The following is a 17,534-nucleotide window of genomic DNA, read 5'->3' as shown; positions in this document are numbered from 1 at the left end:
TCCAGGTACCCGAGTTCCCTGTGACCCTGTACAGCATAAGCCGTATAGAAAACGAGTAAGTTTTTATAAGTAGATTTGAAATTGGCATTAATCATTTATTAATTAACAGAAATAATAAGGCCAATGCATTGTATGCATCGTAATGGATTTAAATCCCATTGCATTATTTCTCATTTGCCCGTGTGTTAAACAGTTAGTTGCGATTGAAGGTTTGGGTTGGCCGGAGTCAGACAAATTGTATTCCAAATTAAAAAATATATATTAATTGTACTTTTAACAGTGGACTGAACATGGACCTTGCAAGCTACAAGATGCTATAAGTACTAAAGCTACTGATGGTATCCTTTTTTTCTGCAAGAATAAAACTTAGAGATTTTAAGCTAAGCCTTTGTGAGAAATTTTTAATCTATCCAGAATTCCGACTGGTTGTGTGTGTGTTTGTACTTTATATTAGGTTTGTGAGTGTCATAGACATTAGAAGTGTGTTGTATCTCTTGAGTTGCTCTCCAGACGAGTGTAGTGTTGACAGATCTGGAGCAAAACTGATCTCAGGGCACCGCCGGCTAGACATGTGTGTGTTTGAGTGCGCGCGAGAGAGAGAGAGAGAGAAAGAAAAGAGAGAAGCTTGTCTCAGACACTGTGTGTTTGTTTATCACCGTGCGAGTCCGAGTGCATTTCCATGTTCCTGCCCGTGATTGACACGATGAGGCCAGGCTCGGATGCTTATTTAAAGCCTCGCTCTGTTTCCTCAGAGATCATCGGCCATGGAAGAAGGCGTGAGTCAGCATCAGGCGAGACTTGGCCTCCCCGTACCTCACACACGGTGTGTTAACTGTTTGCCGCTTTAAAAACGAGGTGCTCTGCAGTAAAGCCGAAGCCACGGAAGTTACACGTCACGTAATGAAAGAGAACTCTGCTTTACGACTCCCATAACAAGCAGGATGGTGTTCTTAAACTTAACAGCCCTCCACACACACACACATACACACACAGCAGTGTTATATCATAACACGCTGAGCAGACGCTTAGCCCCTGGGATGTGTTCTCTTATTCTCCTATTTGCTGGAATAAATATTCCCAGCGAATATTCCCTTCTCATTGAGAAGTCCCAACACAACCGCAGCAACCCAGAGCACAATGGTAACAAGCGTCTACTGTGTGGTTACCCACAAACCCCTGCTCCTCCAGGGAGCTTTTGCTTAACGCTGTTGCTCGCCTCAGGAAAACTGCGGCTCCCTGAGTGAGCTAACAAGATGAAAGCATGCGCGCTGTATTTCATGTTGTATTTACATATATTTACATATTTTGCAGGGTCATAAACACATTTTATTACCAAATTTACATTCCTAAATGGACTGGAACATTACCTTTATAACGTAAAGATCTTAAGGTCACAGGATTAATATGCTTTAAACATACATACACTGTAGTGCCAAAAGTATTCGTATTCGTAAGTATCCTTGAGTAACATCCACTTCTTAATCCATAGGGTTTAATATGATGTTGGCCCCGCCCTCTTTGCAGCTAGAACAGCTTCAAGTCTTCTGTAAAGGCTTTCCACAAGGTTTAGGAGTGTGTTTATGGGAATTCCTGACCATTCTTCCAGAAGCGCGTTTGTGAGGTCAGACACTGATTTTTTTTCAGATGAGAAGGTCCGTCTCACAGTCCCCCCTCTAATTCATCCCAAAGGTGTTCTATCGGGTTGAGGTCAGGACTCGACTGTGCGGCCCAGTCAAGCTCTTCCACAACAAACTTGCGCTTCATGTCTTTATGGGCCTTGCTTTGTGCACTGGTGCGCAGTCATGTTGGAAAAGGAAGGGGTCGTCACCAAACTGTTCCACCAAAGTTGGTGGCATGAAATTGTCCACAATGTCTCGGTATGCTGAAAAATTAAGTGTTCCTTTCACTGGAAGTAAGGGTCCGAGTCCAACACCTGATAAACCGACCGCACACCAGTTCCAACATGACTACGTCCCAGTATATATATATATATATATATAAGGCAAGCGTTCAAGTCTAACCGGCACTTGTGATAAGATGTCTTTCGTATAAAACCGATTGATAGTCACAGAAGACTTATAAGCACAGTACGGTAATGATACTCCTGGCTGCAGTAAAACATCTAAAGGGGCACAAACCTTTTAAGAAGGCCATACATCTGTGTACATCCCCACAGAAGTCGTTCCCGTGAACATTCAGTTCACCTGATCCTTGAAAATCCACCCATAACTTGTCAGCAACTTGCAGAAGAGATGCATCTGTTTGTGTTTGTTGTACACACGACAATTCATCAGCACCACTTTTTATTGTTGAGTTATTGTCACATTCGCCGTACAGTCCTGACCTCACTCCAAGCCATTTCCAGATGTTTGGGCCATTTAGGGAGTTCCTGGGAGGCCAGCGTTTCGGATGTAAAGCAGGTAGTCTGATCGTGGCTCTGCTGTACTCAGAGAACTTTCTACCTTGATGGTACTGTATCCAAGCACTTGTGAAACCCTGGGATAACTGCTTTAGTGTAGCAGGGGGTTGTATGGAGAAATAAAGTAAATTTTAACTCTTTTTTTAACGATGTTCTGTAATTCTGCACAATCAAAAGCCCCCATTTGACTCGAACAGGCCAATTTTATCTCAATTAAAAAAAAACAATTCTCATCCTACAAAACAAGGTGTTACGAACGATCCTGTTGTTAGCGAAATAAGACCACAAGAGAGAATAAGACCACAGGGAGAAAGTCCACGGGGCGGCTAGAAACAGCAACATGGCTCCATGACGCAACTATTTCTAATGATAATAGCTACGCAAAGGAAAAACAGGAGGCTGTTTATCCAAAGGTGCAAGAGCAGACATACAGTTTTCGCAACAAAGGTGAGAAGTGTGTTGATGAAAAACGCACTTGTGATAGATGGGAATACTGGCTTATTGAAACAACACAAGCAGCCTGATGGGATTCTCACTAAGGCACTACAGGGAATATTGTGATATTAATGGCACTAATATATATATATATATATATACAGTATATATATATATATATATATATATATAAAGCAGAATGATCAAGTATCTGTGTACTTTAAGTTCTCAGTGTTCTTTTTCTTAATATTTAAAAAAAAAAAGTTTTATTTTAGTCCACATCCATTCATATAATCCCAAAGTGTTAGCATTAATTTCCTACTATTTAAGTCGTGCTTATTGGGTGGCTAGCAGGCAGCCGCGGTGGTGTTCATTGGCTAAATGGCTTGCCGTGGGCCTTCTCTACAGGACACCAGGCATCAGTAATGAACAGTGAATGCGCCAGTGCTCACAATGCCTCAGAGAGATAGCCATTAGAAACTCAGACCGGTATATAGTCCATTATGATTTTTATTTCACGAGTTATGAAAGATGGAAATGTAATAATGATATAAGTATATGGGTGTGATGTGTGCGCAGTATTTTGCATTTGACTTTATGTGCAAGTGTAGTGTAAGTGCTTCACAAAAACACTAGCACGTGTCATAGTTCCTGTAAGCACCCAAAACAATGAAGTGCATCAAAATTAAAAAGTAAAGAAGACAGAATTGTTTATTATCACATCAGAATTAGTCTTATGTTGCATTCCTGTTTCAGTGCTGAGAACACCTACAGTACATGTGTGAACCCTAATTAAACATGATGAAGTTATCGTACACCATTTAACTTTGTGGTAATCCAAAATTTTGTAATTAAACTTAATCTATAAACACTACTAGTGCTTAAACGGCTCCAACAACGGGATTGTAACAATTGAAACCAGGATATTATAATGCATTTATATTTAGAAGGGGTACATTAACTATTAAAAACATTGCATTTGTTATGTCTGAGTTAGAATGTAATAAAAACAAATCAAACGTTAAAAAGGAAATGCGGGTAAATTAAATGTAAGGCGAAAATGCAATCAAAAAATGTTTCTAATGTAAACAATAAAGAAAAGAAGAAGAAATACAATAAAAACAGAAATAATAAAACATTATGTTTGTAAAAATAAAATAGCAATTAAGTTAAATAAAAACAAAAGAAATCATGTAAAGTATAATGAATAAAATACAAAAATAGAAATAAAGAATGCATGAGAAGGAGACTTATTTTTTTTAGATCAAATGAAAAATATTTTGTTTTTGAAATATTTTTTGTTATATACAAACAAAAAATTGTTTTTTTGGTTAGCCCTGTCACCTTGCACCTCCAGCATCCAGGTTCGATTCCCACCTTAGGGTTTGTGTGCATGGAGTTGCATGTTCTCCCAGTGCTTGGAGGATTTCCTTAGGGTACTCCGGTATATGTGTGTGTGTCCTGTGATGGATTGGCATCCCGTCCAGGGTGTACCCTGCCTCAGGCCCTAAGTCTCCTGGGATTTCCTCGACCCTGTACACTGGATAAAGTGGTATAGACGATGAGTGAAACAATATTCCTTTGTTGATTGATGGTCCTGTGTGAGGTCACTTAGGAATGAGGTTTATCACAGGGAATTTAGTGCACAAGGCAAAGATGCAGGGCACAAAGAACATGCAATCTACTGTATATACATGTAGAACTAAGGTGAGATTCAACCCCCAGCCCTGCAGGTGTGAGGCAGCGATGTTAGCCACTAAGCCACCTGCAGTACTAGATCTTACTTAATTCATTGTAATGGGGAAGATTTCTTAAACATCTAATACTAATAACAATAAAAAAAAACATATATTTCAATTTTGCAATAATGTAATAATAAACAATAATTGTCACCTGAGACAGATTTTGTTTTGTGTGATGTTGCCGCTCATTGAATACCAGTCCAGCTTTCCCTGGGTTATATCAAGGTGACACAGGTAGCAGTGGTGCCACACAACACCACTCTAGTATCACATGTTCCCCGTGAGTCCATGTGGGTTCCCTCCGGTTCTCCGCTTGGCTCTCACCTTACAAAAAACATGGCTGCTAATGGATTGGCTCTTCTTAATTGTTCTGTGGTCTGGATATTTCCACCTGTCTTGGCTGAACTGCTGCATCTGTTGCTGGAGTTCGTTACAGCGCCACCAAAAATCAGAAACACGATGATGGAAAATGAATGACTGATTAATGCTAAAATAATGAATTAGCTTTTTATATTATATGTCTTAGTTTTCCATTTTGGAAAATATAAAGAATATTTTGTGACCAATGTTAAAATAAAATAAAAAGAGAAAAAAAAAGACAATTAAAACTTCCACGACAGCAATGACAACAATAACAACAACAATAACAACAACAACATCCAAAAAGTATGTGGTACAAATTTTTGTACTATGTACTTTTAGAACAATTTTAAGTATTTGTTAAATTCTTTGCTATTAAAAAAAAAAGGTTACCTTTACTTGGGTAATAATAATAGTAATAATGTTTTGACTAATAAAGGTAAAGATCAATAAACATCAAAGTAAAATGTCTTTACTAATTGTTTACTTTTTTAGTATTTTGTATTGTTTATTAATTTTATTAATTTAAAATTAAATTTCTTGGGTAATTTAAAATATCCCTTATATTTTTAAAATAAATTTATTGTTATTGTTCTTCGTAGTATTCTAAGGTTATTTATTGTTGGTGGTTTTGTGTACTTTGTTTATTAAAAAAATGCTTATTTTTTGTTTGTAAGTTAGTTTTTTTTTTTCTTCTTCTTTTTAGCTGCTTGCTTGCTTTTAAAAAAAAAATTTATAATCTTTTATTATGGTGACATTTTTTGCTTGATCTTTGGTTTGCTTTTTCGTTCTCGGTTCTAACCTGCAGTAAACTTTATTTCATGCGCATGAATGCATCCAGCGGGAGCTTAGAATAAACATGATCACTCGTTTTAAATATTCGTTGTCATTTTGCCAAGTTATGTAATGAGTGAATGGAAGGATGAGCATTTTATTGCACACATTTTGGCATGTCCCCTTCCTCTTTTGTCAGAGATTAAACAAAAAAAAAAAGAAGAAGAAGAAGAAGAAAGCAAAAGAAAGACAAACGCATTAAGCGAATCCACACCGGAACTAATTGAGTTCCTTTGCATTTTAGATCAGCTTTCACTAATGAAACTATGCCTCAGTGACGCCAGGGAAAAAACTGAACGCAACTCAGGTTTCTCCTGTCAGATGTTAACACTTATGCCTTTTACGCCATCGGCTTCAGGATTTTTCTTGGCTTCGTATCCAACACAAATAAAGCTGCTCTCCATTTATAATCTGCGCTCGCCGTATTTATGTTTATGGGCCCTTTTTCAAGTACAACTGTGTCATGTTGAATGCTGCGACCTTTAGATGACTGTCTTCAAACTGCACAGAGATTTTGACTTAACGAATTTATCTGCATTGCGTCCATAGTGATGTCTTTGCACAATATAAACATCATGTCACTAGCGTTAATGAAAATTTATTGAACAACACTTATTGTTTAAATCTCATATCTGCTTATAAACCAGCGAGTGCTTTCTGTCTGTTTACTAGAACCTGGAAACTTCATGCATTCTACATGTCCTTGTGGTTAAGAGGTTAATTTAGTAGGAGTGGTAAACACTGGAGCAATTAGCCATTAAATATAGCTCCACTCTTAAACCAAATTGCCCAGATGGGATCTCGCTCTGGAATAATATGTCTAATAAAGTCGGGTATATTAGATCACTAGTTTAGGAGTTTCCCTCTCCAAACGAAGCCGCAGGGTGATTGTTTGTGTCGGCGACCTTGTTTAATCAGTAGTCAAACCCTGGGCAAAAACAGATGTGCAACAGAAGATCGTTGCGGTTGCTTACGAGAGCCCGGAGGACGGCGCGTCAGTTTTTAACACAACTTTTTTGCGGCGTCATAAAATGCAGGAGCCACGTCACCTCCCAGAATGCAAAGCAGCCAGTAACCCTAAAAGCGCACCCAGTTCAGACGTCTCTCCTCCGATATCACAGTCTGAAATTCTCAGACACTGGATTTATTCCGTCTGTACGAGACAAATCATTTCAGTTTGTGGAATCAATGCTTCATGCCAATGACTTTTACTTTCCAATGCCAGGAATCAGCTGCTATTCAGTCCTGACCAAAACTGAAGAATTATGTCTTGATTACGTGGCACATTCGTATAATTATTAATTGTGCCACAATCAGAAAATTTAAATGATCAACCAAAAAAGTCCAGAGGAAAGTTTAAGAATTTTAACTCGAGTATAGAATTACAGCTTTCTGTCCTCCCAGCGATTTAATCCTTGTCTTGTTCATTTCAGACTAGCAGGATTCCAAATCGAGACAGATATCCAGCACATCCAGTATCATCGTGTACTTCTTGTCAAATGCTAAATTCATTTGCTTTGCGCAAGACAAATCAATTCAGTGTGTTTGAAATCGTGTCCAAAGCTTTGCCTGGAAATCTGACTGAATCGACTCTTTTTTGGAACATGACTCGCAGACCTGTCTATGAAAACTGAAAGCAGGATGACCTGACACATAAGTAAAATAAATGAACGTTGAAATTGATCAGTGTTCGCCACAGTGTGACTCATGACGGAGCTCATAATAATCGATAGTGAAATTCGCTGGAAGGCAGGTGTACCCAATAAACCTGGGTTTGCAGTGTTTCCCATGACATTTCTAAAACTTCTTGAAACTTGTGTGTACCCTTTCCAAACCACACTTTAAAACCCATACAGATAAACACAAACGCTGGCCTTGGATCAGCCACTATAAACTGAAAACCCTGCCTGATTGCACCTCCAGCACCTGGGCTCCTGCGCTGCCCGACGCTGACATCTGCTAGGTATTACGAGGGTAATGACTGGGAGTTTTGTTCAAAGTTCCCCACGATCTGTGCTGCCGCACGACAGCTTAGGTCATAGAAAACTAAACCTTAAACACATTTCTCCCATTTATAGAGTCTGTTTTTATTGTTCCAGCCTTAGGAGGAAAATTCCTAACCACCCCCTTACCTCCCCCCGTTTTTTTTTTTTTAACAGCCCTGTTGTGTTCTGGTGGCCATCAGACCCCGACATTCAGAAATATGGCTCAACGAGCCATCAGGATGATGTCATGTGACCCTCGTAACTACAACAGCGATGACATCATGCTCCGATTCTTGTGTTTTAACAAGGTCACGGCTTGGTGTATTTTATAAACTGCATCGCTAGATTTTATTTGCAGGATGGGGGGATTAGCACTCTGTTGCACAGTACAAGCAGGACAATAGAGACAAAATCTCTCTCACGGACAGGTGAATGGGAATAAATAGGACTTGGAGGACCCTGAAATTCGTATACGTAATAATTTTACATGTTGTTTATTGAACATTATCGTGCCTACCGTGGACTCAAGTTCAATAAATCATTAGAAATATTTTCTGTTGATGTTGAGACAAATAAGACAAATACTGTGTAAATCATGTATATTTAATGCATTTCTTTTCAATAAAATTTAAAAATAAACCAACACTCTTGTGAGTGTCTTGAAGCTCAGCGAATGGCTTTGAAATAAAAAAAAGTAATAATAATTAGATGTGAGTAAGGAATCAAATTTGTATAGGTCATACTGCATGCTGTGAGTGATAATTAAAAAAGTAAAACATTTGCATGCATGCTGTTACGGGAAAATATCAGTTATATCAAAATAATCAGTGTCCTAGTGGTGTGGTGCGACCCAACACGAAAAGGGACTTACCGGGTGGAGTTTCCAACACAAGTGTTTTATTTCTCGTACAGTATAACACCGCGTTGTGCAAGCTCTAGGAATCTTAAAACAGTAACTGTTTGGTTTATTTCTGACTCTTGTGTCAATGCACTGACACTGGAGACTCCTTCCAAATATGCAAAATGGATGTGGATTTGGATTGTTTGCTTATTAATATCTGTTTATGTGGAACTTCTAAGAAGAAATCCTGGTTATACTGTTACTATTGTAAAGACTATTGGAAACGTAGTCAAAACTTTTGGAAATGTGTGCCAAAACTCGCTGTGAATGACTCCGCGAAGGTGAGAAATTAATCAACAAACTAAAATCAACCAATCAGATTTAAGAATTCGGTTGGGTCCCATACCAACACCCTGTTACATCGTCCATTCCTAGGGCTGTTGTGCTTTATTCCTTGTTGCCTGTAAGGTAAATACGGATTATTGGGGCTTATACAAATGTAGTTGTCCTTTTAACATGACAACGCCTTTCTATTATTTATGTTTTTTTTTTTAAATATTTTTGTTACTTGTGTTTCAGAATGCTAGAAGATGACCTGAAGATCAGCAGCGATGAAGAAGACAGCGAACAGGTGAGATGGCAGTACACATATTGATTTAACAGCTGTAACTCACACTTAAGTGAAGGTCCCCAGGAAATGACAGAAAAAATGATCCGCTGTGGTGTATGTGGCGTGTCATGAGCGGATGTCTGTGCTGTTTGTAACGCTGTGAAGGAGCGTACTGATTGTGTTAATAATCAATGATTAGCTTTGATCTTTCTTTTGTGCTTAAGAACCACATTTTTTTGTATCATTTATAGTTGATTTGTTTTTATTGAGGCTGAAAATGAGTTGTGTCCTGTTCTTATGACATGAGACATTTTCATAGATAATTTAACACACACACAAACACACACATTCTTGTATGCGTATCTTTGTGGGGACCTTCTATGGCTGACTAGTTTATCTCGGAAACAAAAAGAGATCAGTCTATTTGGTCCCCAGTTTCCCTTGTGGGGACCAGCCAGCAAGGTCCTCTTAAACCTGTCAGATGTCCCTTTGCTTGTGGGGATGTTCGTATACTTTTTGCTATGTAACAAGATTAGCATCCTTGTGAGGACCTTTTGTTCACATAATTATATTTTGTCTGTGTGGTCCCCAGTTTTCCTTGTAAGGACCAGCCAAATGTCCCCTTAACGCTCAAAATGTCCTGTGGGGTCTATTTTTCTCTCTCTCTTTCTCTCTCTCTCTCTCTCTCTCTTTCTCTCACTATGCCTACTTCATGTCTTTATCTCCCTAACATGTACACACTTACAAATGCACACATATAATAATATAACACATATTGCAGTCTGCCACATTGGTTCATTATGGACTAGCTGGACAAGACACGGGATAATGATAATGTTTTCCAAAATTGTGTGTGTGTGTGTGTGTGTGTGTGTGTGTTTGTTGCCTCACATAAAACCATATCAAACCAATTACCCTTCCCCTGCCCCCCCTTCTCTTTCTCTCTCACACACACACACACACACACACACACACGCGCGCGCATACACAGATTTTCTTCGCTCATGATTGAATACATATACAACACCATCTGACACAAATTACCTGAAAAAATACAGACAACGAAGTCTAAGCAGATCCTCGGGGTGGATTTATTCGTCCCTTGCTTATAAGCCTTGCCCTTTCCTTCGCAATGCTTTACACTTTTATTTTCTCTAGCTTTTCCTTCTTTTTTATTTTGCTATAGCACAATAAAAGCCACATAGTCTCCTGACACGCATAGTTGGGCTAAAGCAGCAATTTCCCTAAAGCACAGTCTCTGCTAAGCGTTTATTTAAGCTCATGATTATATCAACATTGTTTCTCCCAAATGGTTCTAGAGCTAGGTGGGATTACCCAGAGGCCTCGGAGATAAGACACCTCCAAACCCACTTTGCGAATTAGTGCTGTCTTTTTTTTTCTTTTTATCGAGCCTCCTTATTAATCAGTCAGTGTCTCGCTCCATTTTCAGTGAGTGAAAGGAGTACTGAGGATGAGCTAATGGACATTTTTACAAGATTGTATTGAAGTCTGGGTTTGCGTTCGGGGTTTTAATCAGTGCCGTATTTGTGGGTGTGGTGTTCATCCCAGTGTATCAGGTACAATGTAGACATTTACTGGCCGTCTACACATTATCTGTGTCAGAAGTTAACTACAGTATTACTATCAGCCAGAAAGTTTTGATTAGTGGATGTTTTATCAACTTTTTACTGAGTAAACACATTAGTCAGTAACACATTGCTCATGATATGCAATGATTGGTCCGCTGATCAAATAAGAGTAGGTCATTAGTGATGTTCTGCTGGAGCATGGACTAGACAAAGAAGCTGAACATTTGACAGATAATTATTACAGTCATAAAACTATACGTTATGAGTATTTTTAATATTTGACTGGTTCATTCGGTTCTTTATTTGTTGGCTAGTTGGTGTATTATTTGTTAATTCAGTTGGTTTTTGGTTAGTTAAGTTAGGCTTTTATTTGTCACATATACATTACTGCACAGTGAAATTCTTTCTTTACATATCCCAGCGTAACTGGGGTCAGAGCACAGGGTCAGCCATGATACAGCGCCCCTAAGGGGAAGACAGCATTAAGGGCCTTGATCAAGGGCCCAACAGTGACAACCTGGTGAAGCTGAGGCTCGATCCGCCAAACTTCCGATCAGTAACTCAGTGTCTTAACCTTCTGCGCCATCACTGCCCCAAATAGCTGGTTGACTGGGTGGTTGTTTGTTTGATTAGTTCATTTGCTGTTGGATGGTTTGTTGGGTGGCTATTTGTTTAGGTGACTGATGGGCTGGCTGGTTGGATGGTTGGACCATTATTTTTTTGCCTGGCTGGTTGGATGTTTGTTTGACTGATTGGTTGGATGGATGGTTGGATGGCTGGTTGCTGGGCTAGCTGGTTAGATGGTTGGCTGACTTTCTGGCTGTTGGTTGGTTGGTTGGGCGGCTAGAAGACTGCTTGGCTAGCTGGCTGACTGGTTTGTAACACCTCCCTGCGTGGGTGGGTCTGTCTGTTTGTGTGTCTGTGCATGCATGTACTAATATACTGTTCGTAATAGCATCCTTTGAATCTCCAAAATATATCAAATTGTTTTACAAAAGTCAGTATTTGATAGTTGCTTAAGTCCAATCACCAGTGACATTAGATCCCTTGCTACATCAATGTGTCGGGATGTGTCATTTCACTAAGACATAACTTTAAAGCAAGGTGACAGACAGATTGTATGACCAATACACTTAATTTAGAGTAATTTTGGACCTCAGTTTGAAGCCCTTTAACATTGAAAGGGCAGCCGCTGCTTTCAAATGGCATTAAAAAAATATCCCTGTCAGTGGAGTTGACAGTGATAGCTGTTCTCAACAAAATTACTCTACAATTTGTATAACCACCACATTTATTACTAAATTTCCCTATAATAAATCCCTTCTCGGGCCCGATGTTCGCAGACTGGAGCGCTTAATAAGTGATGAACAAACAGATGAATGTATCATTTTATGTGTTTTGATAAATACACTCATTGAAACAGTTTGATGCTGCTTTGTTTAGTGCACTGCATGACCATTTTGCAGTGTTTCCAAATAATTTTGAATTCGCTGTACATTTTATTTAGCTAATTGATGGCTTGTCCCCCCCTGTTGTTCAGAACTGAACATTTGAGTTGTGCCATTCATCATGCTGTGAATAGCTTCAGCTTAGGCTTGATTTCACTCTGCTAAAATCTTTTGTCATGCTGCCTTTTTGGAATCCTAATGTGATCCATAGCAACATAGTAGAACACACACACACACACACATTTATCCACACACTTACACACATACTGCTATCACAGTCTGCTGTGAGAAATCTTCCCTTTTTTCTTTTAAGCAGAAAGGAAAAAAGAAAAAAAAAAAACACAAACATTCCAAGAGGGCAAAAAAAATTGTACTTGTGTTTGTGTGTGAGCGTGTATCCTTGTGTTCGTGTGTCCACGTGTGTGTGTGTGTGTGTGTGTGTGTGTGTACTATACTGTATATGTGTGTGGTCATGTGCCTATGCCCACGTGCATGTATGTGTCTGTGTGCGTGTGTGTGTGTGTGTGTGTGTGTGTGTGTGTGTGCCCACACATACCGCACTATCCTTACTGCCCCCAGCCGGGTTGCCTAGCAACGCCGGAACGTGTGCGGCTTGGAAGAAGCCCAAATTCCCCGCAGAGCAGGAAACAGCAATAAGAGCCTCTGTGACAAACGATCTGCGCTCTTTCATCTAATACACTGTGAAGATCACTGGCTCCTCTCACTGAATGATAAATGGACTGTATACAGATCAATGGCCACAGCAATAAGCCCGGGACGCCAGTCTGTGCCCGCTTATGCGGCCCAGGTAGCACCAGACAAGCTCCATGTTAACGTATGGCTCAGATATCTCAATCCATCCCTATTTACTCCGATACACCCGGTTTTGTCCATCAAGTACTGTCATTTATTACTGTAGTCCAATATACAGATATATAGAGAGCAAAGGAATATTGAGCCTCACTGACCACAGTGAAAAAACAACCATACGCAAAAACATCCGCAACGTATATGCCCGTTAAAGTCTGTTTTAAAGTCTGATAAATGTAAAGCACAAATGTAAGTACTGGCACCTCGCACCGGCAGGGCTGAGGGTTCGAATTTCACCTCCTGGGTGTGTGTGTTTAAAGGTCGCATGATAAGCCTTGTGGGTTTCCTCTTAGTACTCAAGTTTCCTCCACAGTCCAGGTTGCCCATAGTGTGTGACTGTGTGTGTGTGTGCTTGTGTTGTGTGATGGGTTGCCCCCAAAAATATGTGCCCAGTTTTATGCCCAAAGTTCTCTAGAAGTCCCTACCCATGATGGATGGATGGATGGAATGGGTGCAAAAGCTTGTTTTACTAACATTGGGCCAAATTAAAGTCTAAAAGTATGTCAATATGTATGTTAATATTTTATGTACTAGAGTACATGCCTTTAAGGCTAGAAACCTTGAGTTAGTTTAGGTTTTTCATCCCTCACTATTTTAAGTATAATAATTACTAAGGGGTAAAATAAATTAATAAAGCCAGTGTATTTGCTGCAATCTAAGCAGTCTTATTTCTCAATTACAAATTTTATCCTCAAGACAAAAAGTCTCTTATTAAGATCCTCCCAAAAAAAAGTTAACCATGGTATATCATTTTTAGTTCAACACTGCCACCATCTTGAATTTCGATACGTTTTGATACTTTTTAATGTACAGTACTAGACTTCTAAGGCAAACATTTTTTTTCTAGATTTTAACAGAAGAAAATGTTTAAATATATTCAGTTATACTTGGATCATATATTCATAGTAAGGAAATACTACAACAAAATATAACTCTTTTTCAATGTGGCAGTATTTATTTAACAAAAATGAAGCCAAAAAGGAAAAAAAAACAAAAAACTTGTGGTCAGTACTAAATGCCCCCATGATTCAATAGCTTGTAGATGTAACTTAAGGTAATTGTGTCCTCTCTCACTCACTCATCATCAGTACCGCTTTATCCTGTATACAGGGTCATGGGGGGCCTGGAGCCTATCCCAGGAGACTTGAGACACGAGGCGGGGTACACCCTGGACAGGATGTCAATCTATCACAGGGCACACACACACATACTGTACACACACTCATTTACAAACTGGGAACGCCAATTAGCCCAACCTGAATTGAAACCAGACAGGACTCGAACCCAGACCCTGAAGGTGTAAGGCGAGAGTGCTAACTGCTAAGTCCACTGTGCTGTCATATAATTGTATCCTGCTTGATTACTGGTGGGGGGGAAAAAAACGGTTTGCATATTAAATGTAATAAATAAATAAATAAATAAATAAATATCTTGCTTTTCCAAAAGGCAGTTTGTGTTTGACTAAGTGTACGTGGATAGATTTGTATTTATACGGAACACGGCATTTATCTTAGAACATCCATTTAAAAGACTCTTTGCCTTAGCTTGGTGTTAGAATTGTGGAACTACAGATAGTTACATGCTAACAGCACTAAGGTGGAGGATAAATGGGCTGTGTAATTGTGTTAACCTGATGTTCCTGACTGTGTAAATTGCATGTGATTGCACATTCTCTGTTCTCTAGCTTTGTATCAGTTGAAAGTCTAACAGCAAAACAATCAGCATTTATATATATATATAAGGCATTTTTATATCAAGCAGTTTGTTCTCGTGAGTCTGAGAGTGAAGTCAGACCCAGCGCAATTAGCGATATATCTAACTTCAGGTTTGCTAAGTAAATAAAATACAAGTTCTCTGTTAAGCATGATAATCCATTTGTTAGCTTGAAGCTAACATTGATCTGCTGTCCGAAGTGATCTCGCTACAATCCCAGACTCGAGCAGTCGTGTTAATTAAATTTGTATGTATGATACACTGAAGGCTGCGTTGCTCTTCATCTAATTGGCATTTTGTCTCATTCGCAGGCTGCAGAGAAACCCAAAACCAGGAGCACACCTCCAAAGTAAGTGACTGTTTCAAGCTGATTTGTTTCATCATGCACCCAGATGGACTATTAGACACAGTCCTGCTTCGACTTTTTTTTTTTCACAGCTGGAGGATTGTGAAGTATTGGATGAGACCCGAGTCTTGAACATGAGTTAATTTTCAAGAACGTTTCTTTTTTCGTCTGTTATCAAAAAACCTCCTCATCTCTAAGAGTGATGCTTCACAATTTTAAACTGGTGTCTCTTTTATTAAGTTGCTTTTATTGTCTTAAATCGGTAATTGAGGAAAGGCGCTGTTCGCTCAATTGCCACTTTATTAGGAACTCTTATATGTCTACCAGTTCGCGCAATTACCCGGTTGTTTGCAGCACGATGATGTGTACAAGAATGTAGATACAGGGCAGGAATCCATTCCATCAAATACCAGAATAAGTCTGAGTGATTTGACTTGTTGGTGGTTCAAGCATTTGAGAAACTGAAGCTCTCGAGATTTACAGTCTTTAGAATTTGCACAGAATGGTGTTAAAAACACACCCAGTGAGAGACACTATGGGTGGACATGTCTTGTTCACGGTGAGCATGAAAGCAACTTAAGTAGTTGAGCTGTTAAAAATAATAATAATAAAAAAAATACTAACTTCTATTGTGTGATCGTCAACAATAAGGGACATATGTCTCTTAGTCTTCTCCCATCACAGTGGACCATCTGGTCCGCACACAACTTTGGCACAGGACTGTTACTTGCCAAACCCTTATCCAGAGCAACTTACATTTTTATCTCATTATACAGCTGAGAAGTTGAGGGTTAAGGGCCTTGCTCAAGGTAGTAGTCCAACAGTGGTAGTGATTGAACCCGGGACCTTCTGAACCGTAGTCTAATGCATTAACCACTAGGCTCCCCCTTCCCCTTTTCATACCGCATGCCCTCCTGAAACAACCCTCCCATTTTTATCTGGGCTTGGGATGGGCACTGCATCCAGTGGCTGGAGTTTTGGCATTGGGTGGGTATGAACCCTGGTCTTCTGCATGGCAGGTGAGAAACTTACCACTGAGTCACCAATGCCCCTTCACACATACTCACAATATAGACTGTTCTTCTTCTACTTTCTTTCCTCAATGGTAACATACTGTACAGTAGATTTGATTGGAGACAGGTGTAATAAGAGAAAGAAAAACATCAAGTTGGTCTTTACGACACCGTGCAGTGTTACAATACATCCCCAAAAAACTAAAAAAGTACACCCAAACTGTTAGTAACTATACCTAATCTACTGAAACACATTAGTGTGTTATTATGACATGCTAAGCAGTTTCAACCATTGAAGTTTGTTAGCTGACTGATAATATAATGTGTTAATTCTATAATTAGGGAAATTTCCTATTTTACTATTTAATGAGCTAGCATTAGGCTGACCATTAGGTTTTGTAATTAAACAGTCGCCAGATTTGCTGGCAAGCGTTAACCCCTTGGCTTCCCTTTTTGTCAACAGTCATACGATAAATGAAGACCTAACTAGTGCATGGAAATCCTTAACAAGTAAATGAGGTGCAAATCGTATTTTCCTTGTCATTAATTCTGATCGCCAACATACTGTATATGCATACACCTCATCACCAACACTATATAAAGGGTTATGTAATATAGTATACACCGTATGCCGTTTTTTAAATATATTCTAGTCTGAACGATGAAAGATAACGGAATGACGTATGTCACATTATGAGGACAATTTCCTCACTATCCACTGGAGAAGCGCTGCTACTGGTATTGTTCATGTTATTAAGTCTCCAGCGTTTATTTCCCAGCATCCTCTGCTCTCTCCTTCATCTCTGACGATGCCTCTGTTGGCTTCTCAGAGGCAGCGTAAGGTGCAGACGGGGTCTCATTAAGAAGACGGAGAGAGAAATATGGCCTGCAGCTCTGTTGTCAGCCAGGGAGCCTGGGAGTGGAGGAGCTGTGAGCCATCCCGGGGCCACGACTTCATTCCTCTAACAAAAGCAAAGAGTGGGGCGCAGAGACGGAGCACAGAGCTGCAGGGGGTGGAGGGAGGCTGCAGGAGGGAGTTAAAGGGATGGAGGGTCTTGTGGAGAAGGCAGTTACTGAAAGGGGTGTGGAGCGCAAGTGGCAATTAGACTAGTGGTGGCTTAGACTGTGTGATCATTTACTAATGAGGTCTCGAATCCTGCTTAAGAGGTCTTTGAAAGCTTGGCTTGATATTAATTTAGTTCTTCTGTATCTGTAATTCTGTATCTTTTGTTCTCTGTCATAAACCATACTGTTCGTCCTACTGACTTTTTTTTTTTTGTTGACATTATTGTACGAGGACTAGTACCTACAGTATACTGTCTGAGTAAG

General features: G+C 39.5%; 1 protein-coding gene across 3 annotated transcripts in view; it reads left to right on the top strand.

The window, feature by feature from the left end:
- aff2 (AF4/FMR2 family, member 2) overlaps positions 1-17,534 on the top strand; it is a 240,651-nt gene that overhangs the window by 152,340 nt on the left and 70,777 nt on the right. For all 3 annotated transcript variants that reach the window (XM_053505638.1, XM_053505637.1, XM_053505635.1), the window contains exons 8-9: positions 9,196-9,247; positions 15,158-15,195. In XM_053505638.1, the coding sequence (XP_053361613.1) occupies positions 9,196-9,247; positions 15,158-15,195 (90 nt within the window). The remainder of the gene's footprint in view (positions 1-9,195; positions 9,248-15,157; positions 15,196-17,534) is intronic.

This window comes from Clarias gariepinus, chromosome 10 (genome assembly GCF_024256425.1).
Source record: "Clarias gariepinus isolate MV-2021 ecotype Netherlands chromosome 10, CGAR_prim_01v2, whole genome shotgun sequence".
NCBI lineage: Eukaryota > Metazoa > Chordata > Actinopteri > Siluriformes > Clariidae > Clarias > Clarias gariepinus.
Note: the sequence above shows the minus strand (reverse complement) of the source record. Positions and strands in the feature narration are given on the sequence as shown.